This window comes from Natator depressus, chromosome 12 (genome assembly GCF_965152275.1).
Source record: "Natator depressus isolate rNatDep1 chromosome 12, rNatDep2.hap1, whole genome shotgun sequence".
NCBI lineage: Eukaryota > Metazoa > Chordata > Testudines > Cheloniidae > Natator > Natator depressus.
The window spans coordinates 14,037,894-14,063,165 of NC_134245.1; the positions used below are offsets into that span (position 1 = coordinate 14,037,894).

Here is a 25,272-nt window from a genome sequence, read left to right on the forward strand (position 1 = left end):
ACTATAATAACTAGTATAATTTGGATTTAACTTTAACAAGGAAGCCAGTGGTTATAAGTAACCTCTTGACTAGTTGGACTCTACTAGTTGATTAACCATTAAAAACATCTATTAATCATTTATTAACCCTTTATAAACATACCCTTAATGAAAAGTGTGACCAAAAACAGTATTTTTAATTATATTGGATTCCTTCTGAAATTCTTGAAGACTTTTTCATAAGGGTGAAGAAGCAGTAATTGGGTAAAACACTTATGCCTAAATTGGTAACGAATGAATGTTTTCTGGAAAACTGGAGCCCGTGAGTGGCTGACTTACTTTATGTTCTGTGGCATCAAGTTTTACGCAGAATAAAAATTGAATGTATGGTAATGGGTGCACATCAACACTGCTTAGTCACCCATTCAGAGGGACTAAATCTTTTTTTAAGCATCTGCCAAAATCTACACCTGGAGAGCAAATGCATGATACTCAAGTTCTGCTCTGGAAAAAAGGGTTTGTACAAATAGCTTTGTGAGATTCTGTATTTATTTTGTTGCAGTTATGTGCAGATAAATTATAATAATTTTACAAGTCCAAAAAAAGTTTTGGATTTTTCCCTAAATATAGCCCTAAAAAACACTATCTAGAATTTGAATTTTCTCCAGCTCTCATACCATGAGTAATAAAGAGTCGTTAAATGGAATATTAACAATTTTGTTGGTGATACATAAATTCAGAATAGAATCCAGCTCACTCTCTCAGCTGTATTGGCTCTGCTCCACTGACAGGAAAAGAAAATAGTATGAACTTACTTTTGTCATTAATTAGGACTTGGAATAAATGAGGAACAGGTGTACTGAGTAATAAGCTGCTATTTACATAATCACTTTTCATAGTACTGAGATGTACTCTTACTAACTGAAAATATGCTGTTTGATAATTCCTTCTATGTATTTTCTTTATACTCCTTTGTAAAGAAACTAGCATGCAAAATACATAGATTTTAAAATATAAGCCCCATTTTTCTCTTCTCCCCCCACCCTTCAGAGTTAGGCCAGAGGTCTGGTATCTGCATTTGGGAAAAGAACATGGGGCATTCAGGTTTGTTGTCTTAGTTTCTTTTTTATAAGATATAACTACTTCATATTTTATCCTGAATGTCATTGTAAACAGCTGGCACACACATTCTGTAACCTCAACATTGCCTAACTCCCTACAGACAGAAAGTACACAAGTGAGAGCTCTTTTATTAGGCAATCTTTTGCATTTCATCCATTAATATCTAAGGAGTTCTCCTTGCTTTTGAAATTAAAGGTAACTGAAGCCCACAAAGCATTTACAATAATTTTCATGCTTGAATAGATGGTAGTGAGGTGTCTAATTGACTATTGAGGTTGATGCTTAGTACTTTACTGTCATTTCATCCCGTTCTTGAAAAATGAGTGGTCAGTGTTTTACCATTGAAAAATCAAATTACTCTCTTCCTTGTGCTAGGTTGCAGTACAGAAGTGTGGGTTCCAACTGCACTGTTACAGTAACAATTATCTTTGCTGCATGCATAGCACTACTTGGAGGGGAGGAGGGAGCATTACAAAGCCACTGGAGCTTGTAAACACTGCAAGTCAAATAATTCCAGATATTTATCTTTTTTATTTATTCCCCTTTAAAGAGAAAAATTATGAATTTTAAAAGTTAAAAACTGGCAACTAAAGGCAGAATCGAAGGGGAATGTGGGAAGAAAGCCTAAGCATAGCCAAGCTCAGGAGGAATCCCAAACAGCGTTTTATGTTGTTACATAAAGTTAACAGCAAAAGCAAACCACATAAAGGAAGGAAGTTTGGACAATATCCTCTGTGTGTCTGAGAACAGTATTCGGAGCAAAGTGCAAATGCCTCCTACTTATACATAGGTTTAATGCCATCATTAATGGTCATTTAGTAAGTAGAGTTTCAGATCCCCACAGTACCTTTTAGAGTATTTTCTAAGGTATTTGGTGTACAAGATGAAATGTAGAAAAGTTTTGGTTATGTGTAAACCGTTGGTGAGTTTCAGAGTAGCAGCTGTGTTAGTCTATATTCACAAAAAGAAAAGGAGTACTTAGGCACCTTAGAGACTAACAAATTTATTTGAGCATAAGCTTTCGTGAGCTACAGCTCACTTCATCGGATGCAGTCAGTGGATGCACTGACTGCATCCGATGAAGTGAGCTGTAGCTCACGAAAGCTTATGCTCAAATAAATTCGTTGGTGAGTGTGTATTAGAGGTCCCCCTCTATGCAATCCACAGAAAATAGGAGTTGTTAGAGCCCCCCAGCTATAGTTTTGACTCTTTAGCTCATGCTATATCTACTCATGCATTTAGCTTTGGCGGTCCCCAGTTCAGTCCCCTGTGTGTAAGCAAAGACAGTTCACCCTCTCATATGTGCTTAAGAAAATATTGTGACTAGTGGGGTCTATTTCTGTGCAGTGTTTTATAAGGAAATAAACTTGACAAAGAATGCTAAATGAGGAGCTAATTCTGGGCTCAATTATGCCTTATAGACACACACACACACACGGAACAGTGCAGAACCTCACTGCCCCTAAAGAGCCCCTTAGCATGCAAGAGGAGTGAGCCCTCTGCATAATTCATTAGATGGGTACAGTGTGTAGTCCCTTCTGCAACAGCCCAGCTCTCCTGGCTAATTTGGATGAGGAGCAGGGCTGTGTCCCTGTTTCCTTCCTGCCTTCAGCCCCTCTTTTTGGGGGGAGGGAGGGGAGCAAGGGAGGGCAATTTAGAGGTAGCAGTCACTGCCATTTAAGAGAGCTCAGGTACTACAGCGTAACTGGTCCACTGTACGGGAGGCTCCTTACTGCACACATTCAAGGGCCAGGTGCAATTTGATTTTTTTCTTTATAGAATGAAAAACAGTACTCCCTTAACGAAACTCATATAATGAGTCCTATTTATAGAAATAATTCCTTAGTCCTAATCTACTTCTTCGCTCATGTGAGAGGTGGATGCCCAAATCTTTCTTTTTCGTTAACCCCAGATTTTATACATTAGCCTTTATGTTTAGGGGAAAAAATAAAGTCAAATAAGCTGGACACCTAAAAATTGCAGTCAAGGAAATTTCATTCTTTGTTGAGATATTTAGGATAGCCTCATCTAAATCTTATTTTATATCTAACTTACGTAGTATCTCACCTCTAGTATTTAAAAAGTCAGAGCTGAGAAATACAACGTAAGATGAAGATAATTACTCACAGCATCATTTTGACAAAGAATCTAATACTGGCATTCTGACAAATAAGACAGCTGAAAACTCTGCATGATTCACTTTTACCTCAGGAGTCTACACGGATTTCATTTTTTGGCTAAATATCAAACATCTACGTTTGATACTTTGGTAGAAATTTAAATTTGTACATGAATTTACAGACATGAAAATCTTAATTAAATAATGCAATTGAAGCAAGAAAATATGATTTTGACAGATTTGTGCTCCTTTAGGTTTCCTGCGTCCATTCCTACAAGCCTACTCTCCAAATTATTTCTCTCCGTGAAGAACTTTGCCACCAAGGCACAAGAAGAGTGTATATTTTCCATAGTAATAGTTTGAGTCTTCATCTGGCAGACAGCTAATATAAAGAAAGGGCACATGGATACCACCTTCTCCCACAGGTTACCATAATTTCCAAATGACTAGTTAAAGCAAAAGGGGAGAAAGCTAGAGCAGTATTTGAAGAAGATTCCTTCTAAGTATAACTTGTATTAATGTCCCATGGCAGTGATTGAAGAAGGATAATTCTCATTTCATTGACCATTGTTTCTGCAAAATCCCAACCAAGAGATCTTTTTTTAAATTGTGGGTTTAATAAGGGTCTGACAGATGAGAGTGCTACTAAGAAACTGAAATTTTTATCTTTTATCTCAATCACATGATCTCGGTCAGGGTGGTCAAAGGAATTATTGCTGTCATCTGTTGAGTGAGTATCTACTGGATCCAGACTGTTGGTTTGTTAACAGAACCATGGTTCACATTGTCATGCATCTCTCATCAATAAAATCAATCAGACTGGCATTCTTTTGGCAACAGTGTCAGAGGGAGGTGAAAAAAACCCAGTTTTATTTACTTTTCAATCACTTTTGCTTACTCAGGTGTTAGCTGTATTTTGAGCTGTGAAAAAAAACAGGTTTTTAAAGAAAATAATAGTTATTTTTTTCAGTGTTATTGGGTTTTATCATTGGGTTTTTCATGAATTATTGATCTTGTCACTCACATGTATTTCATAGAATCATAGAATATCAGGGTTGGAAGGGACCTCAGGAGGTCATCTAGTCCAACCCCCTGCTCAAAGCAGGACCAATCCCCAATCAAATCATCCCAGCCAAGGCTTTGTCAAGCCTGACCTTAAAAACTTCCAAGGAAGGAGATTCTACCACCTCCCTAGGTAACGCATTCCAGTGTTTCACCACCCTCCTGGTGAAAAAGTTTTTCCTAATATCCAACCTAAACCTCCCCCACTGCAACTTGAGACCATTACTCCTTGTCCTGTCCTCTTCTACCACTGAGAATAGTCTAGAACCATCCTCTCTGGAACCACCTCTCAGGTAGTTGAAAGCAGCTATCAAATCCCCCTCATTCTTCTCTTCTGCAGACTAAACAATCCCAGTTCCCTCAGCCTCTCCTCATAAGTCATGTGTTCCAGACCCCTAATCATTTTTGTTGCCCTTCGCTGGACTCTCTCCAATTTATCCACATCCTTCTTGTAGTGTGGGGCCCAAAACTGGACACAGTACTCCAGATGAGGCCTCACCAATGTCGAATAGAGGGGAACGATCACGTCCCTCGATCTGCTGGCAATGCCCCTACTTATACATCCCAAAATGCCATTGGCCTTCTTGGCAACAAGGGCACACTGCTGACTCATATCCAGCTTCTCGTCCACTGTAACCCCTAGGTCCTTTTCCGCAGAACTGCTGCCTAGCCATTCGGTCCCTAGTCTGTAGCTGTGCATTGGGTTCTTCCGTCCTAAGTGCAGGACCCTGCACTTATCCTTATTGAACCTCATCAGGTTTCTTTTGGCCCAATCCTCCAATTTGTCTAGGTCCCTCTGTATCCTATCTCTGCCCTCCAGCGTATCTACCACTCCTCCCAGTTTAGTATCATCCGCAAATTTGCTGAGAGTGCAATCCACACCATCCTCCAGATCATTAATGAAGATATTGAACAAAACCAGCCCCAGGACCGACCCCTGGGGCACTCCACTTGACACCGGCTGCCAACTAGACATGGAGCCATTGATCACTACCCGTTGAGCCCGACAATCTAGCCAACTTTCTACCCACCTTATAGTACATTCATCCAGCCCATACTTCTTTAACTTGCTGACAAGAATACTGTGGGAAACCGTGTCAAAAGCTTTGCTAAAGTCAAGAAACAATACATCCACTGCTTTCCCTTCATCCACAGAATCAGTAATCTCATCATAGAAGGCGATTAGATTAGTCAGGCATGACCTTCCCTTGGTGAATCCATGCTGACTGTTCCTGATCACTTTCCTCTCGTGTAAGTGCTTCAGGATTGATTCCTTGAGGACCTGCTCCATGATTTTTCCGGGGACTGAGGTGAGGCTGACTGGCCTGTAGTTCCCAGGATCCTCCTTCTTCCCTTTTTTAAAGATTGGCACTACATTAGCCTTTTTCCAGTCATCCGGGACTTCCCCCGTTCGCCACGAGTTTTCAAAGATAATGGCCAAGGGCTCTGCAATCACATCCGCCAATTCCTTTAGCACTCTCGGATGCAACTCGTCCGGCCCCATGGACTTGTGCATGTCCAGCTTTTCTAAATAGTCCCTAACCACCTCTTTCTCCACAGAGGGCTGGCCATCTACTCCCCATGTTGCGATGCCCAGCGCAGCAGTCTGGGAGCTGTCCTTGTTAGTGAAGACAGAGGCAAAAAAAGCATTGAGCACATTAGCTTTTTCCACATCCTCTGTCACTAGGTTGCCTCCCTCATTCAGTAAGGGGCCCACACTTTCCTTGGCTTTCTTCTTGTTGCCAACATACCTGAAGAAACCCTTCTTGTTACTCTTGACATCTCTTGCTAGCTGCAGCTCCAGGTGCGATTTGGCCCTCCTGATTTCATTCCTGCATGCCCGAGCAATATTTTTATACTCTTCCCTGGTCATATGTCCAACCTTCCACTTCTTGTAAGCTTCTTTTTTATGTTTAATATCCGCTAGGATTTCACCATTAAGCCAAGCTGGTCGCCTGCCATATTTACTATTCTTTCGACTCATCGGGATGGTTTGTCCCTGTAACCTCAACAGGGATTCCTTGAAATACAGCCAGCTCTCCTGGACTCCTTTCCCCTTCATGTTAGTCCCCCAGGGGATCCTACCCATCTGCTCCCTGAGGGAGTCGAAGTCTGCTTTCCTGAAGTCCAGGGTCCGTATCCTGCTGCTTACCTTTCTTCCCTGTGTCAGGATCCTGAACTCAACCATCTCATGGTCACTGCCTCCCAGATTCCCATCCACTTTTGCTTCCCCCACTAATTCTTCCCTGTTTGTGAGCAGCAGGTCAAGAAAAGCTCCCCCCCCCAGTTGGCTCGTCTAGCACTTGCACCAGGAAATTGTCCCCTACGCTTTCCAAAAACTTCCTGGATTGTCTATGCACCACTGTATTGCTCTCCCAGGAAATATCAGGAAAATTAAAGTCACCCATGAGAACCAGGGCGTGCGATCTAGTATTTATATGCATTATATGCATGCATATAACCTATTTGAAAGTGTTTTGTTACTAGAAACATTAATCTCTAATTTATTATTGTAAATACTAATTTCAGCCTGTGTTCTAAAAAGTAAAATCTAAAAAAGGAGTGATGAGAACTTCAAGGTTTGGTCAGTTAGAAAATCATAAGAAAGTTGTAGAATGTTCTACCTTTTAAGAAGGTAATTGGTGAAACAGATGTTGCTGACAGGGAGAATCAACGGGCATTGCATATGGAAAAGAGGGTTGTGGATTGAGCTGTGAACTATTAGGAAGCTTGGTTTGCTAGAATCTAAAACCTCAGGAAGGAGGGGAAAGCAGGACCAGCTCTAGGTACCAGCGAACCAAGCCCGTGCTGAGGGCAGCACTTTTCAACGGGATGGCACTCTGGCCCTTTTCTTTTTTTTTGCACTTGGGGCAGCAAAAAACCTAGAGCCGGCCCTGGGGGAAAGGCATCTGATATCATGGTTCTGTGTAAAGCTGGCTAGCTTAGCTTGTTTTTCAGGTTTCAATTTTCAGTATTGAATTTACTAGCTGGTGGTTTTTCATTCAGTCAATCGTGAATGTGAATAGTAGTAAATGTATTACTGCAAAACAATGGACAAAATGAGTGATTTAAAGGAAAGGTTGCGTCAGTATTCCCTGTATATACTCCCCAGACATATTTAAATTCACAAGTCTGCTAGTAGTTGCTGCAAGTGAAGAAACAGAAAAAATGAAAGGAAGAATTAAAATAATAATAAATAAAATAAAATAATAAATAATTAAAATAATTATAATGCATTAATACAAGTTGGTTGGTAAAAAGAAAAGAAGTGCCTACTGCAACGTTTATGTGAGTGGGCCTTTGTCCGAAGAAAAGGGTGTTGCCCCTGTAAGGCCTCAGAGCAGGTGGCACAAAGATGGAAAATTTACAGGGATGGACAGGAAGCAGTTGGGACCAGGTTAGGACAAGGTCACTGCATTGCTCTTCCTGTTGACCAGAAGCGCGGGAGAAGTATTTATATCCCATGCAGCCTTGTAGAGGCCCTCCTTTACCAGGATCGGGGTGGCAGCATCCACCCAGGCATGAACTTGGCAAAAGGACAAGTTGTGGACATTAGGCTAGCTGCCCTTTTCCTTGAGGGGCTCAGAAGGAATTATTCCCCTCACTGCCATATTGGCCAAGGTGGTTGGGTTTTTTTGCCTTTGCCATAGCTAGTCTGGAGTAGAGTAGGGGGGTTAGGTTATAATGTCGCAACTTCATACATAAAACTTGTGGAAGATGTTCAGTTCAGGTACTCAGTATGCAAGGGATATAGGTTGTTGAATAAAATGCATTGGAAAATGATTTGAAGGGAAGCATCCCTTAAGAGAACCAAATAAGTGGGAGATTAGTCTTCATCAGGGAGCTGACCCTGCCCCTCCCCCTCCTTTTTCTGGCCCCCTTTAAGGGAATTGAGGAAAGGGACTTGGAGTTCTACATCTGGGTAGTGGAAAACAAACTCCTATCATTCATGCACTATACAATTGGTTGCCAGGTTCTCCCAGATAGTATAAGTGAATAAAGTTATGCCCTTATTAAACCACATCCATGACTTCCTGTCTTTCTGCTGGCATGGACAGACAATGAGAAATGACTCCGTAATGGACAGAAACATCCAAGCAGATTACTGCCTAAAACTGTTGATTCTGAGGATGAAATCTTGGCCCTTCGGAGTTATCCCATTGATTTCACTGGGGTCAGGATTTCACCCTGGGTCTGCAAAGAAACTGTAGAATATAGTGTACTAGTTGCTGTAGATGTCATACAAGAGTGCATAGAAACATATTCCAGGTTTGTCTTTGCTGTTTGCTCAGACAAAAGAAATTCAATGAAAAAGTCAAGAAATAAATGCAACTACTCTAAACTTCTGATGTCTTAGTATTCAGTGCATTACTTAAACCTTCTTGAAAAAAGAAGCAACATCTAACACAGTCCTAAAGCACACTGTGGGAGTTCAGCGATTCTTCTAAGTTCATCAGCCTCATTGGCCCAGAACTTCAACGGGTGTCAATTGGTGTATTTCTAGCTGAAGTCAGTGAAGCTATGCTTATTTACAAGGGCTGAGGATCTGGCCTGTGTTTGGGTTTGTTAGTTTTTCCCTTGAAGTATAGGAGAACTGAAGCCCCCGTCTCCCAGTAATGTTCAATGGCACTATAATATAAATTTCTATAATAGTATCCAAACACCATATGTATATTGAAATGAAGTCTGAGGAGGATTTCCAGCAATGCATAGCACACAGCTTAAATTACAAAGGTCTCTCCAGAGAGGCATTAAACTTGACTTGACAGATCACAGACTGATGGCAATATTGTTTCATTCTTAGGTATCTAAATATAATAAAAATGCTCCTATATACAACTAGAAGCAACATGTAACTGAACTACCCTAACACTAATACCATACACTACTGCAAGCCAAAATCCTGAAATGTTAAATTATGTTTCATTGGTTTAATAAGTCTATCAGTAGCATAGATTGTTCTATCATTACTGCAGCAACTCATATAATCCATTGAAACATTTCTTAAATTTGTTTTATTACTACATCAACAACAAAATGTTTAGTTTCCATCAAAGCAAAATTATTTGAAAGGAAATATACCAGACCCTCGCTAGAACGCGGGATTTGGGATCCATGCACATTAACGCGGGGACCGCGTTAAAATGAATTCCAATTAAAGTAATTAAATTTGGGATCCAGGGCCGTGACCGCATTATATGCGAATTCGCACTATATAGTTGCACGTTCTAGTGAGGGTCTGGTGTAATTGGTCATGATAAACTAGTTATTTTTCACTGTAATTAAACCTAATAAGTGGGCTGTGGAGAATAAAGAAAAATCTAACACTTAGGGAAACAGAAAAATATTAATATATATTTTTCTGCAGCCTAGTACCAAAGATTGTAGTTTAAAACTTCATTCGTAGCTGATATTAGTTGTGCCATTTATTTTTATTTATACTAACTTTGTGGTTTTTATACTAGTAGTGAAATATGACTTCAATACTAGCTGTTAGTCTTTAGCAGTTGCATAGTTTGATTTGCAAATGTAAATTATCTTTTAAAAAAATCAACGTATGTTCTCTTTAATATACACTGTGTTGCATGCTTCATAATAATAAAACCATGACTCTAAATATTCTTTTTTAAAGTCTAGAACAATTCATTTATTTTTCTTCTAATTTTGTAATTGCAACTTACTATCATTTGTCGCCTTAAAAATTAGAAAGCAGTATGCCATCAATAGGTGGATTTTCCCCTCTCCTCTGTTTGAAAATGGAAACTAATATAAATGTTTTTTTTCCTGTAGCATACTATTACAAGTGTTAAGTATGTCAAACAAAATTTTAAGTTATGTGAAAAGACTTGATAATACAGTATATTTGGTTTTCACTTATAAACTATTGTATGTGTACGAACTAGTTTGACATAACTGCTAAATACGTTGGGGGGGGAGAACCCCTTAGAATATCACTTTAAATGCATCTGCTAATATATCTGTACAATGCAAAAAGAAAAGAGTTGTTTCTGTAGTAAAATTAGACAATAGAGCCAATTTCACTTTTTTATGCATGTGAATGTAGAGTGCTTGAGGTTATTAGTTGAAACCGAGTAACCTTTCTTGGCTTTCATCTCTTTCTTTTCAAATTTGAATATGAAAAGCATATTCAAGTCAAAGACCATCACTTTAATGACATTTGGCAGTCATTTGATTTATTAGGCTTTAGAAAAAAAATTCCTTTAAATATTTCATCATACTATGCTAATCCTAGTAATATTGCCAGCTGAAGCCATGTACCTGTATTAGTGGAGACAGAATGGTGTGGAATTTTCTCTGTCATCCTCGTAAAATTTCCATGAATCTACTGAATAATAAAACAACGTTATTGAAATATTCAGATTTGGGTTTTTAGTTAAAGTGTCTTAGGATACATAATAAAAGAAAATGTCTTTTGAAGGAGGGGGTAAAATTACTTCATCAAATATTGAAAGGGCTTGACAGCAATGAAAATGTTTCTTTATGAAGGATATTTTTACAATAGGATACTCATGCTTTTCAATGTGATTAATTATATAATATGCTTTGAAATGCATCAGAAACCACCATAATGTGGGTGAATTTGCTGTTCTTACACTGAAGTCTAGAAAACTGATCTTCTAAACAGTCTTATTTTTGAATTTTATCATTGTTACTTCTGATGATTTGAATTTAGAACCAGAAGTCTTCAAAGACCATATAGGAGAAATAGTCATTAATGCAGATAACAACTTAAAAAAAAAAAAAAAAAAAAGCTTAGAAAAACTTGACAGTTGTGAACTGTGAGGAGTTCTATTTGCTCTTTGAAGAACAGAATCTCATCCTTTGAATGTTCATCTGTGTCGTCTAATTCTGAAATCACAGTGGTTTTTCTTTCTTTGAAATCACAGAGTTATTCAAGGAAATGTTTGTTTGCCCCTTTGTTATGTTTGACACCTAAACTCTCCGTAGTAGGGTACAGTACATTATAAAGTTAACAAACAAAACAAACCTACTCAAAAACCTGCCAAGATTACAAAAATTGCAAAGGGGTACAAAGCAACAGTTTCAAATATAAAATGTCAAAATTAAGACAAAAATATAAGGAAAAAGAAATTATGTTGAAGGCCAATTTAGAGTTTTTAAATGTACTATCAAAATATTCATTTATACATTAATTTAACTAGACTAGGTGAGTTTAATATGTGAAATTGAGTGACCCATAAGTACTGTATTACTTCATGTGACATCATATGTTTTAGATCAGATCTAGTTTAATAGCAATGCAATCTTCAGTAGGCATATAGTGATAGTCATCCAATTGGAAAAGTTTGATCCATAATATTGTTGAGACTTTTTCAAGTGGGTTACTAAATGATGATAAATGTATATACGACACCTTTGCTACTGTACGACTGCTATGGAAGTATTTTCATTCTCAAATAAAAATGAGGAGTCTATTGCAAAAGCAGTTAACTGAAAACACGGGGGCATTAGAACCTCAGTGTATCTCTGTCATAATAAATCATGATCTACTGTACAAAACATCCCAGTGACTTACATGTTTGTTTGTTCAAGTTGACATTACAAGAAATATGGTGTGTTTATGGTTTGTTTGTTTGGTTTTTTTTTAAAACAGCCAATAGAAAAAATTCGGATTGAGATTATATCCCTAAGTCTCACTGATTCCCGAGTTGCAATGGATGACACAATACAGCGACTGTTTGTAGAATGCAGATTCTACAGTTTCCTTGCAGAAGAGACACCAGTGTCCCTTCCTAAACCAAAAAGTGGACAGTGGGTCCACTACAATTTTAGCAATGGTAAGTATGATATATTTGTGAACACTCTCATGACTTCTATTAAACTCAGTCCTATAGAAAATGTTTAATAAATTCTGATTCCTTAACACTCTTGATTACAGTAAAGTTGGATATTTCAGTTGTATCTGCCATTTCTAAATATTCTTTTAGAAAATAGCACAGATGCCATACAAGATAGATATGTATAGGGGTTTATTTCTGCTGGTGCAGATTCTCATAGGTGCTTTGAAATCAATGAAGCTATGACAATTTACATCAGGCGAGAATGTGTCTCTGAAAATGGAAATACCTATAGAATACCAGAGACTAAATTGTCTTTATCATGTTTTAAACAAAGTGTTTAACCATCATAGTGCAAAAGAGGCTAAACCACCCAGAAAGTCATTAATCAATAGCATCACATGGAATTCCAACATCCAAACACAAGTTTAATTAGAAATTGTATAATTAGATGTGCCTATATCTTTGGAACACACAGAATTGTTTTAAGCATAATCTGTTTGCCAAACAAGAAGTTATTCCTGCTACTAATATTTTGATTGTGAGTCTTGAATTCTCAGTGACTTCACATTATCTCAATCTTGAAACTTGATGTACTTGCTGCATTTTTTTCTATTTAATTACAAAAGTCTATTAATATATTATTACTCAATCCAAGCTTCAGTAATGTGATGTGGACTTAAATTTGAGTACTTGAGGTCTTCTCTAACTAAAGTACATAGGAACAGGTCAACAGATGTGATCGTTTTGGCAAACTGGGGAGATACCTTTAAATTGAAATTAGATAACTCTTTTTTGGAAACCAAAATATATAATAAGTATATAACCAATATCTAATGGCCTTTATTAACAGATATAAGAATGAGTGATCTTATGTACTATAATCCCTAAAGCACATTAGTGGGGCCCTTAATATACGAGGCCTACACTACTTTTAGAAGTGCTGATTCAGTAAAGTTGGACTGTTAGACTAACATCAGGTAGCAAATGAAGAAAGAAATAGACATATTGGGTGAAATCCTGGCCACATTGACATCAGTGGCAGAACTTCCTTTGACTTCAGTGGGGCCAGGAGCTGAATCACAATGGTTGTCTAAAGACTGGGGGAAAAAAGGTATGGTTTGGTGATGTATGTAAAAAGATTAGCAATAGGACAGTTCTATACTGTACTGACAATCTGTATTAATAATATTGCAATTTCTAATAATTTTTGGTGAATGTCAATATTGGGTGTTTTTCTTTAAATCCCCAGGTCTGGAGTCATGTGATTATGTGAGACTCTCAGCTTTCATTTAAAAACTTTTTAAAAGTTTCTAATGCTAATGATTGCTAAACCTTAAAGACCCAAACATCAGAATCCAGAATTTATTATTTTTTAAAATCTCATTAGTTTTGAAATCAGTATCATGACTTTTGGGGATCTGATTTGTGATTTTTGAATGATTGGGGTTGGCAATAATGCATTTAATTGTTTTTAACTTTACTAATCGAAACCTGGGATATAACAACCCTGGTTTTCCATTTGCAGTTGTAATGTAAAACTGTTTTTAACTTAGAATATCCTAGCAAATAATTCTTTAGAAATACTTTTTGTCTTAATGGCTACAATGTTCTAATTTGCAGCACCTTTCCAATATGGTTGACTTATTCTCGCTAGTGTTTTACTTCGATAACTGGTCCTCTAATTTCTACTTAATTCTAGCTTTGCGTATAAGGGAAAAGTCCTAATAAATTTGCTGTTTGATAATGTCAGTGAGGAGGCCAATAATCTAATAGTAATGAATTCTCTGTGTGTGTGTGTGTGTTTACTATAGCTTTATTCCGTCTCTTATTCATACCTAATTAGATTTGAGTATGTAGAATATTTGGGGTTAATTGAATATTTTCTTTAATAAAAATGAGATTTATATGGAGAGAAAGAAATGTACTTTGAGCTTAGAGGCAAGCTAATAGTATTCTAGATTTTGTATGAAAAAAAATCATAGTAAACCCACAAGTAATTTAAGAAATCATTAATTCTGGTAAATAAAACCTTATTGAGTTTTTATTATTTTATTTATAACTGAAGCAGTGTTACATTTTTGTTTTTTAAATGTCACTATGTCTTAGCTGACATAGAATGATCTATTGGAATCTTTAATAAGCAACCGTTATTTTAATTATTTAACATCACCTTAACATTTGTGATTTCATTATGAGATAGCTGCAGACTAGCTTTACAATTAGTAAAAACAAATCTTGTAAAAGAATAATATCTTAGCTAATCTCAGTTGATCAGTGCATGGAAGATCCAATCCACAAAATGAATTCCCCATTTCTAGGCAGAAGCAGGGTAGTTCCCCTATCGGTAAGTCTCTGTAGCTCCCCATAAATGGTGCTCTGCTGAACTCAGAGGACAGGGAGGGAAGCAAATCTCTTGGATTTTGGCATGGAAGTCTTGGTTGGAGGTAAATCAGTTTAGAGTTGCATTATGTCATTATAAGTCCCCTACACAGCTGTCCTTTGGGACAGGCTCTGCAAGAAAATTTTCCTAAAAATCCATGAGTGCTTCCAAACTCTACAGTCCCCCAAAACCATCCCAGGTAAGGTGATAGTGCGAGGAAAACTTAATCACCTCTTCTTCATCTCAGACGTCTTCCTACAGTTTTTCTTTCACAAGAGGGAGTGACCTGAGCCATAATAAGCAGTTTATTCGCGTAGACTTTTAAATACAGGTGAAACATTTAGAATAAAATTAGTGTCTGCTAACTGTATGAATGCCAAGTCAAAGTACACATTTCAGAGTGAATCTAGCTTTTATTTCATTCAGTCTGAAAAATATGGGAAACATTTTGAGAATCCAGGTAAAACCCACATTTTGTTCAACCTGGAATAAATAGGTACATTGAGATTTGACTCTTAATTTCACCTAAAATATATTTTCAGGACAATACAAAAGATCAAGTTTAGTTGACAAACATTGATAACTAGGAAACAGCATTTATATTTCATAGGGATGGAAAATACTGCTATAAGAATGCTGAGAAGGCAAGAAAGTGGTTAGGAAATAAGATAAATGATAGCAGGTCTGAAGAATGTTATCTTTGCTTTATATAAACCTTCCAAGGGATTGACAATAGAATGGAAAAGATTAATGAAATCTTCCAAAGTTTTTATGAGACTTACACAGATCAGAAGCCTTTGTCTCTGAGGAGTGAAGATTTGATTATATGGACAAAATGGAGTTATGTTAGTAGATGAAGAGGATACAGAACTTCTGATTTCCTTGTTAATGGTGGGATACATTTTGGTTTTAAAATAAATTAATGAAGGGGCTGGACTCTAAGGGAAGATGGTTTCCTTGGTAAAATTCTGTAACAATGTTAAGGCAGTATTAGCCCTAATATTGGAAAGCACTCTTGATTATATAGTTCAAAGAGATGGTTCCTTTCCTCTACCACACACCAACACTAGATAAGGCACTGATTCCTCATAATTTTGATGGGACCCCTGTTTCAGCCTTTACAGTAAATACTCTTATTAGAGAGGTCCCAGAAAGTATTAAAGAACTTAAACCCAATCTTCTGTACTGATATTATGGTGGCTGTCTTGGAATGCACCATACCAGTAATCTTTAATGAGGTACAGGAGTTTCAAAATCTTTCAGTTTTTAGGGTTACTTTGGAACAAATTGAAAATGATCATTCTGGATACAAACTGTCATTAGTTAGTGTTACATGGTCCTCCAACTATTGGACACAAATATGAGATGCTGTATGCATTGGAGCGGTGTTGTAATCCTGAGTAGTTTGAGCATTTGAAAGCAGAGTTATTCACCACTAAATCTAAAAATCAAAGTTTCTCATCACTGTGGTTAGTCATCCTCCACCCAAGCTTGCCTAGGTTTCTTAAGATACATACTGTACATTCTAGATTTCCATGGGTGAGAAATGAATTCAGATGTTCAGCTTTGAATATATATTTTCTTTATTATAAAATAGTTTCAGATTTAGAATTAGAAGATTTAGGAAACTTCAGCCAGGGTTGGGAAGCCGCTGGTGATGTGGTGAGTCCTTTGAAGTTGTTTGGTTGTCTGCCTGCTGCCTCCGCATCAGTTCCTTCAGCAGTCCCTGGAGTTTTCAGCAAATAGCACATGTGGGAAGGCATCCACACACCCAGAGGAATACCAGATGGCAGTGATAACTGATTTTGCTATCTGCCAGTATAAGTAGGCAAAGATGCTGAAGATGGAGGACTGAGAGGATTTAGGGGTCTGACAAACTGTGGTGACTCCTATAGACTATTGATCCCTTGCTTTCATTTAACCAGAGGATGCAAAAATGATGTGATTTCAGGAAGATTCCAGATCTCAGTGGTGATGGCTGTTACCTGGAAGTAACTCATATTAATAAGAATGCTTGTTCCTTTGTTCCTGCTGGAGAGGTGGAGATTGGGAAATGGATTTGGACTAATCCCAGCTCCACTGACCATGTTCATACAATTAACTGGGAACACTGGAGAGCCCAGGACTCCGTAAAGCATGCTCTTTGTAGCAATTATTCTCTTCATAAAGATTTAACAGGTTTCAGAGTTGCAGCCGTGTTAGTCTGTATCCACAAAAAGAAAAGGAGTACTTGTGGCACCTTAGAGACTAACAAATTTATTTGAGCATAAGCTAATAAGATAATAAATTTTTTAGTCTCTAAGGTGCAACAAGTACTCCTTTTCTTTTTATAAAGATTTGAGAAGCTCATCTGTGAAGAATTAGATTGAGCCTCCATAGAACTCTTTGAACTTCTGGATCCCGATTCTCTCTATTTCCCAGTAGGATGAATAATTCCCATTGAAGTAAATGTGTGTTACTCATACAATGGGGAGTGGAAGGGGTAGAAATCAGGCACCCCAGAGAATGTGTAAAGTGTAGACTCCTGTCAGCATGAGGTGAGGGATGAGAAATCCTTAATGTGAGATGGAGAGAGGAAGGGGTATTCCTGTGGGTGTATAATATGGTGTGATGAGTAGGAGGGTAAAGGGGGATTTCTTAGTGGTGGAGGGAGAGTAGGGAAGAGATTCCTTAAATAGGAAAAGGAGGAAAGCCATTTCTCTGGTCACATCTCCTTCACATGATCTTCCAAACACAACCCCCCACCCCCGCACCCCATGGGAGATAATGGAGTGGTGAGTCCCCTCCAGCCCTACAATCATGAGTTCAGCAGGGGAACTAGGACTGTTCATGTGAATGGAATGGGGAGAAAAGGAAAAGCGTAATAGACACAATATCTGTCATATATATTAGAAATGGAACAGACTTAGGAGTTCCCAGCCAGCCTGACTCCTGGAAGCCAATGGACGGGTGTCCCCTACAATGTGATTTCCACTGCTTGAAATTGTTGGGTTTTAATTGTCCCTATCTGATGGGGTTTACACCATTTCCTTTGGAAGCCTGTTCCGCATTAATACATCTTTTCAGGAAGTTTCTCAAGCAGAAATCTTTCTTAATTTAATTTCTTTATTCCTAGTTTCACCTCCATGCAGTGAATCATAATAATTCCTCCTCTCCCTTGCTTTTTAAATCCTTCTAATTCTTGGAGTCTGTTACCATGTCCTAAGAAAGAGGCCCCTTTCCAATGAAGGAAGTCCATGCCAGAAACCGTCATATGGAATTTTCTAAAACCCTTTTTCTAACTTTCTCATCATGGTTTTATCTCGTGGGATTTTACCGTCCTTCACTTTCGTGGTACAAAAGAATTAAGTCTGGACTGGTGGTGGGTGTGTTTCTAAACGAAAGCAATACAACTTTTTTTTTTTTTTTTTTTAAACAAACATCAGGCTGTGGGTTTCCTCAGTCCACTGGTCTAGATGCCTCTCTTATTGCGTGTTGTGGCGGGAGGAGGATTAAATTACCGAGGCTGTCAGAAAGGACAAGGACTCTGCCATACATTATCATTATTACTAGCTTCTTGGGTGAAAGAAAATGCAGTAAATCCCCTCATATACAAAGCAATAAAGACTACTGGCTTTTACAGTCATGACTGCCAGTGCTATTAACAGAATAACAGCCATGTGGCACTGTCAAGGTTCCTCCCCCACTCTGAACTCTAGGGTACAGATGTGGGGACCTGCATGAAAAACCTCCTAAGCTTATCTTTACCAGCTTAGGTCAAAACTTCCCCAAGGTACAAAATATTCCACCCTTTTGTCCTTGGATTGGCCGCTACCACCACCAAACAAATACTGGTTACTGGGGAAGAGCTGTTTGGACACGTCTTTCCCCCCAAAATACTTCCCAAAAACCTTGCACCCTACTTCCTGGACAAGGTATGGTAAAAAGCCTCACCAATTTGCCTAGGTGACTACAGACCCAGACCCTTGGATCTTAAGAACAATGAACAATCCTCCCAACACTTGCACCCTCCCTTTCCTGGGAAATGTTGGATAAAAAGCCTCACCAATTTGCATAGGTGACCACAGACCCAAACCCCTGGATCTGAGAACAATGAAAAAGCATTCAGTTTTCTTACAAGAAGACTTTTAATAAAAATAGAATTAGAAATAAGAAATCCCCCCTGTAAAATCAGGATGGTAAATACCTTACAGGGTAATTAGATTCAAAACATAGAGAACCCCTCTAGGCAAAAACCTTAAGTTACAAAAAAGATACACAGACAGAAATAGTTATTCTATTCAGCACAATTCTTTTCTCAGCCATTTAAAGAAATCATAATCTAACACATACCTAGCTAGATTACTTACTAAAAGTTCTAAGGCTTCATTCCTGGTCTATCCCCAGCAAAGACAAAATGTAGACAGACACACAAACCCTTTGTTTCTCTCCCTCCTACCAGCTTTTGAAAGTATCTTGTCTCCTCATTGGTCATTTTGGTCAGGTGCCAGCGAGGTTACCTTTAGCTTCTTAACCCTTTACAGGTGAGAGGAGATTTCCTCTGGCCAGGAGGGATTTTAAAGGGGTTTACCCTTCCCTTTCTATTTATGACACGCCCCCCCAAATCTCAGCTAGGGTGAAACACTGGCTGGGATTTCTTCCTGGAGCTCTAGGAAAACAGAGTTAATAAGACACATGCATCTCTAAATATGCTACCAAGTACATAAAGACTAACAATATTTTCCACATCTCAAGGACGATTTTAACCAGTTGAGTCTGGGAAACTTTCACGTGAGAGTGCATCAGCCACTTTGTTAGAAGCTCCTGAGATGTGTTGGATGTCGAAATCAAAATCTTGGAGAGCTAAACTCCACCGAAGAAGTTTTTTGTTATTTTCTTTGACGGTGTGAAGCCACTTCAGTGCAGCATGGTCGGTTTGCAGGTGGAAACGCCGTCCCCAAACATATGGGTGTAGCTTTTCCAGAGTGTAGACAATGGCGTAACATTCTTTTTCAGTGATTGACCAGTTGCTTTCCCTCTCAGACAGTTTTTTGCTGAGGAACACTACAGGGTGGAATTCTTGATCAGGTCCTTTCTGCATTAAAACTGCTCCCACACCACGCTCGGACGCATCTGTGGTTACTAGGAACGGTTTGTCAAAGTCGGGGCCCTTAGTACAGGGTCAGACATGAGTGTCGCTTTAAGCTTGTTAAAGGCCTTCTGACACTTTTCGGTCCACTGCACAGCATTTGGCTGTTTCTTTTTGGTTAGGTCTGTCAGTGGGGCGGCGATTTGGCTGTAGTGCGGTACAAATCGTCTGTAATAACCGGCCAAGCCTAAAAAGGATTGAACCTGTTTCTTTGACTTTGGGACAGGCCACTTTTGGATAGCATCCACTTTGGCCTGTAGGGGGCTGATAGTTCCTTGACCCACCTGGTGTCCAAGGTAAGTCACTCTGTTTAGGCCTATTTGACACTTCTTAGCCTTAACAGTTAGTCCTGCCTCCCTTATGCTCTCAAGGACTTTTTGTAGATGTTCCAGGTGGTCTGCCCAGGAATCCGAAAATATGGCCACATCGTCAAGGTAGGCGACTGCATATTCTCCTAATCCCGCTAGGAGACCATCTACAAGTCTTTGGAAGGTGGCGGGTGCATTTCGCAGCCCGAAAGGGAGTACATTAAATTCATACAGCCCGAGATGTGTGGTGAAGGCTGACCTTTCCTTGGCAGATTCATCTAGCGGTACCTGCCAGTACCCCTTGGTTAAGTCCAAGGTAGAGATGAACTGGGCCCGTCCCAGTTTCTCTAATAGTTCATCTGTGCGTGGCATTGGATAGTTGTCTGGGCGAGTTACAGCATTTAGCTTACGGTAGTCCACGCAAAAACGTATTTCCCCATCTGGTTTGGGAACTAGAACCACTGGAGATGCCCATGCACTTTCAGAGGGGCGGATTACACCCATCTGTAACATATCCCGGATCTCCCATTCTATAGCAGTTCTAGCTTGAGGAGACACCCGGTAAGGTTGGACTCTAATTGGGCGAGCATTACCTGTGTCAATGGAGTGATATGCCCGTTCAGTCAGTCCTGGGGTGGCTGAGAACGTTGGCGCGTAGCTAGTGCACAGCTCCTGGATCTGCTGTCGCTGCATACGCCCAAGGGTCATGGAGAGGTTCACCTCTTCCACACCACCAGCACATTTCCCTTTGTAGTAGACACCTTCAGGCCACTCAGCGTCGTCTCCTCCCTGGGCTGTAAACTGACAAACCTTTAATTCTCTGGAATAAAAGGGCTTTAGAGAATTAATATGGTACACCTTAGGCTTTCGGTTGGAGGTGGGGAATGCTATGAGATAATTAACAGCTCCCAGGCGCTCCTGGACCGTGAACGGCCCTTCCCACGATGCTTCCATTTTATGGGCCTGGAGCGCCTTTAAGACCATGACCTGGTCCCCTACTTTGAAGGAACGCTCTCTGGCATGTTTATCATACCAGGCTTTTTGCTCTTTTTGAGCATCCTGTAAGTTTTCTTTAGCAAGGGCTAAAGAGGTTCGGAGGGTGTTTTGTAGGTTGGTTACAAAGTCCAGAATGTTAGTTCCTGGTGAAGGTGTAAATCCCTCCCATTGCTGCTTCACCAACTGCAATGGCCCCTTAACCTCACGGCCATATACAAGTTCAATTGGGGAAAACCCTAAACTGGGGTGTGGTACAGCTCTGTAGGCAAAGAGCAACTGCTGCAACACTAGGTCCCAATCATTGGAGTGCTCATTTACGAATTTACGTATCATGGCCCCCAAAGTTCCATTAAACTTCTCCACCATGCCATTTGTTTGATGGTGGTAAGGAGTGGCAACCAGGTGATTTACCCCATGAGCTTCCCAAAGGTTTTTCATAGTTCCTGCCAGGAAATTAGTCCCTGCATCTGTGAGGATGTCGGAGGGCCAACCTACCCTGGCAAAAATGTCTGCTAGTGCCTGGCACACACTGTTAGCCCTGGTGTTGCTTAGAGCTACTGCTTCCGGCCATCGGGTGGCAAAATCCATGAAAGTCAGTATGTACTGCTTTCCTCTGGGTGTCTTTTTCGGAAAAGGACCCAGAATATCCACAGCTACTCGCTGAAATGGAACTTCAATGATGGGGAGTGGCTGGAGAGGGGCTTTGACCTGGTCTTGGGGCTTTCCCACTCTTTGGCACACCTCACAAGACTGGACATAGGTAGAAACATCCTTGCCCATTCCCTCCCAGTGGAATGACCCCCCCAAACGGTCTTTGGTCCTGTTCACCCCAGCATGGCCACTAGGGTGATCATGGGCTAAGCTCAAGAGCTTGGCCCGGTATTTAGTTGGAACTACCAACTGTCTCTGAGGATGCCAGTCTTCCTGGTGTCCACCAGAAAGAGTTTCCTTGTATAAAAGTCCTCTTTCTACAACAAATCTGGATCGATTAGAAGAGCTGAGAGGCGGTGGGTTGCTCCGTGCCGCCGTCCAAGCTCTCTGGAGGCTTTCATCTGCTTCCTGTTCGGTCTGGAACTGTTCCCTTGATGCTGGAGACATCAGTTCCTCATTGGATTGTGGACCTAGGCTTGGTCCCTCTGGAAGCGATATAGGGGATGGAGCTGTTTCTGTTGACTGTGAACCGCTCTCCGCTGGTGCACTATGTTGGGGTTCAGGCTCCGGCTGAGCCTCTTGTGTCGGGTTATCGGCTGCTGCCAGTTCAGGGTCGGTGGGGCCCTCTGGTGTTGAGGTTGCAAGTACTGGATTCAGTGCTGGCAATGGGTCTGGTGTTGGTTGTTCGGCTGGTTCCGGTTCTGGGTCTCTGGGACTGGATCCACTACTGCTGTTGCAGACATTGGTCTGGGGTCCGGGTCCATCACCTCTGACCAGGTCCTGATAGAAGTTTTCGGAACAGAGCTAGGCCTCACGGCTTGTTTAGCCTGGCTGCGGGTGACCGTTCCCACCCTCTTGGCCTGCTTCACATGATTGGCCAAGTCTTCCCCCAACAGCATGGGGATGGGATAATCATCATAGACTGCAAAAGTCCACGTTCTGGACCAGCCCTTGTACTGGACAGGCAACTTGGCTGTAGGCAAATCGAAAGAGTTGGACTTGAAGGGTTGAATCGTCACTTGGATCTCTGGGTTGATTAAATTGGGGTCCACTAAGGAAGCATGGATAACTGACACTTGTGCTCCGGTGTCCCTCCACGCGGTGACCTTCTTCCCGCCCACACTCAGTTTCCCTCCGCTCCAAGGGTATCTGGGAGGTATCTGGGCCTGTGGACCTCTGGTGTGATTCCGGTGCAATGAACTGTAATCTGTTGGGGTTCTTGGGGCAGTTGGCCTTTACATGCCCCAGCTCGTTACATTTAAAACATCGTCCAGCTGATGGGTCACTGGGGCGAGGAGGGTTGCTGGAGAATGGGGTGGTGGGACGATAAGGGGTCTGGAGGGTTCTTTGGGAGGTAGGTGGGGCTTTGGGCGGCCCCCGGTAATAGGGTGTGGTCTGGGGTTGTCCCTTCTGGTCTCCGCTCCAACTGCGACCAGTTTTTTTCTTCTCTGCCACCTCCACCCATCTGGCTCCAATCTCTCCTGCCTCGATTACAGTTTTGGGCTTCCCATCTAGGATGTATCTTTCTATTTCCTCAGGAACACCCTCTAAGAACTGTTCCATTTGCATTAGGAAGGGCACATCTACTGGAGATTCAACACTTGCTCCTGATATCCAGGCATCCCAATGTTTCACAATGTGGTAGGCATGTCGGGTAAATGACACGTCTGGTTTCCACCTTAGGGCTCTGAACCTCCGACGAGAATGCTCGGGTGTTATCCCCATTCTGACTCTCGCCTTGGATTTAAACAGTTCATACTCATTCATGTGTTCTCTAGGCATTTCAGCCGCCACCTCAGCTAAGGGTCCACTGAGCTGTGGCCTCAGCTCTACCATGTATTGGTCGGTAGAGATGCTGTACCCAAGGCAGGCCCTTTCGAAGTTTTCTAAGAAGGCCTCAGTATCATCACCTGCCTTGTAGGTGGGGAACTTTCTGGGATGGGAAGTGGTACCTGGAGAAGGATTGCTAGGGTTTGTTGGTATATTCTGCTGAGCCTTTATCTTCTCTACCTCCTCCACATGCTTCCTCTCTTTTTCCTTCTCCTCCTCCACATGCTTCCTTGCCTCCATTTCCCTCTTGTGGGCAGCCTCCTGTACCTCCTTCTCCAGCCGCATGAGCTCTATCTGTCTTTCATGTTCCCTTTGTTTTTCCTCAGCCTGTAATTTGGCTAATTCCAGCTGTAGTCTAGCCGCAGATTTTGTCATTCTAACCTCTCTGTTTTTAACTAACTTTACACCCGAGGTTTAGAAATAAACAAACAAAACTTGGCTGTAAAATTTTGCTGTGCTGGAATAGAATACCTATTCTCTGATAGTGATTGTCAGCCTACAGAAAAAGACAATTCCCTTGTCTCTGCTCTGGGCCCAAATCAAAGCAAAAACTTCCAACTACTTGGAAACCTGTTTACCCAGCCCAAAGAAAAAACAAGTTTCCTTTTTAAACTGGTGCTCCTTGTAAAAAATCAAAATCCAAAAAAAAAAAAAACCCTGCCACTTTTGTCTCCAGGCAAATGGGTAGAACACCCCTCCTTCTATTTACTTTTAGGGAAACAAAAAACTCTGGGTTGGAAGACTGTGAATTTCCCTGCAGGAGTTAAGTACCCTGCCTCCAGGCAAAGAAAACCTGCAATTCACAAAGATAATCCCCTTTTGTCTCTGCTTGGCCACAAAGCAGAGAAAAACAAGCTGCTTTCAGTTTCAGCTGCTTCTGGACTTCCTTTTTTTTAAAATCTGTATTTCTAGTTCAAAAAAATCTCAACTGGATCTCAAAATGATTTCAGGTTAATCCCACCGCTGCCACCATGTCAAGGTTCCTCCCCCACTCTGAACTCTAGGGTACAGATGTGGGGACCTGCATGAAAAACCTCCTAAGCTTATCTTTACCAGCTTAGGTCAAAACTTCCCCAAGGTACAAAATATTCCACCCTTTTGTCCTTGGATTGGCCGCTACCACCACCAAACAAATACTGGTTACTGGGGAAGAGCTGTTTGGACACGTCTTTCCCCCCAAAATACTTCCCAAAAACCTTGCACCCTACTTCCTGGACAAGGTTTGGTAAAAAGCCTCACCAATTTGCCTAGGTGACTACAGACCCAGACCCTTGGATCTTAAGAACAATGAACAATCCTCCCAACACTTGCACCCTCCCTTTCCTGGGAAATGTTGGATAAAAAGCCTCACCAATTTGCATAGGTGACCACAGACCCAAACCCCTGGATCTGAGAACAATGAAAAAGCATTCAGTTTTCTTACAAGAAGACTTTTAATAAAAATAGAATTAGAAATAAGAAATCCCCCCTGTAAAATCAGGATGGTAAATACCTTACAGGGTAATTAGATTCAAAACATAGAGAACCCCTCTAGGCAAAAACCTTAAGTTACAAAAAAGATACACAGACAGAAATAGTTATTCTATTCAGCACAATTCTTTTCTCAGCCATTTAAAGAAATCATAATCTAACACATACCTAGCTAGATTACTTACTAAAAGTTCTAAGGCTTCATTCCTGGTCTATCCCCAGCAAAGACAAAATGTAGACAGACACACAAACCCTTTGTTTCTCTCCCTCCTACCAGCTTTTGAAAGTATCTTGTCTCCTCATTGGTCATTTTGGTCAGGTGCCAGCGAGGTTACCTTTAGCTTCTTAACCCTTTACAGGTGAGAGGAGATTTCCTCTGGCCAGGAGGGATTTTAAAGGGGTTT

At 40.5% G+C, this 25,272-nt stretch overlaps 1 protein-coding gene across 1 annotated transcript in view; it reads left to right on the forward strand.

Annotated features, from left to right (window-relative positions):
• Nucleotides 1–25,272, forward strand: part of RPGRIP1L (RPGRIP1 like) — a 146,671-nt gene that overhangs the window by 100,457 nt on the left and 20,942 nt on the right. Inside the window, exon 24 of the mRNA XM_074968600.1 lies at nt 11,919–12,102. Within this exon, the coding sequence (XP_074824701.1) occupies nt 11,919–12,102 (184 nt within the window). The remainder of the gene's footprint in view (nt 1–11,918; nt 12,103–25,272) is intronic.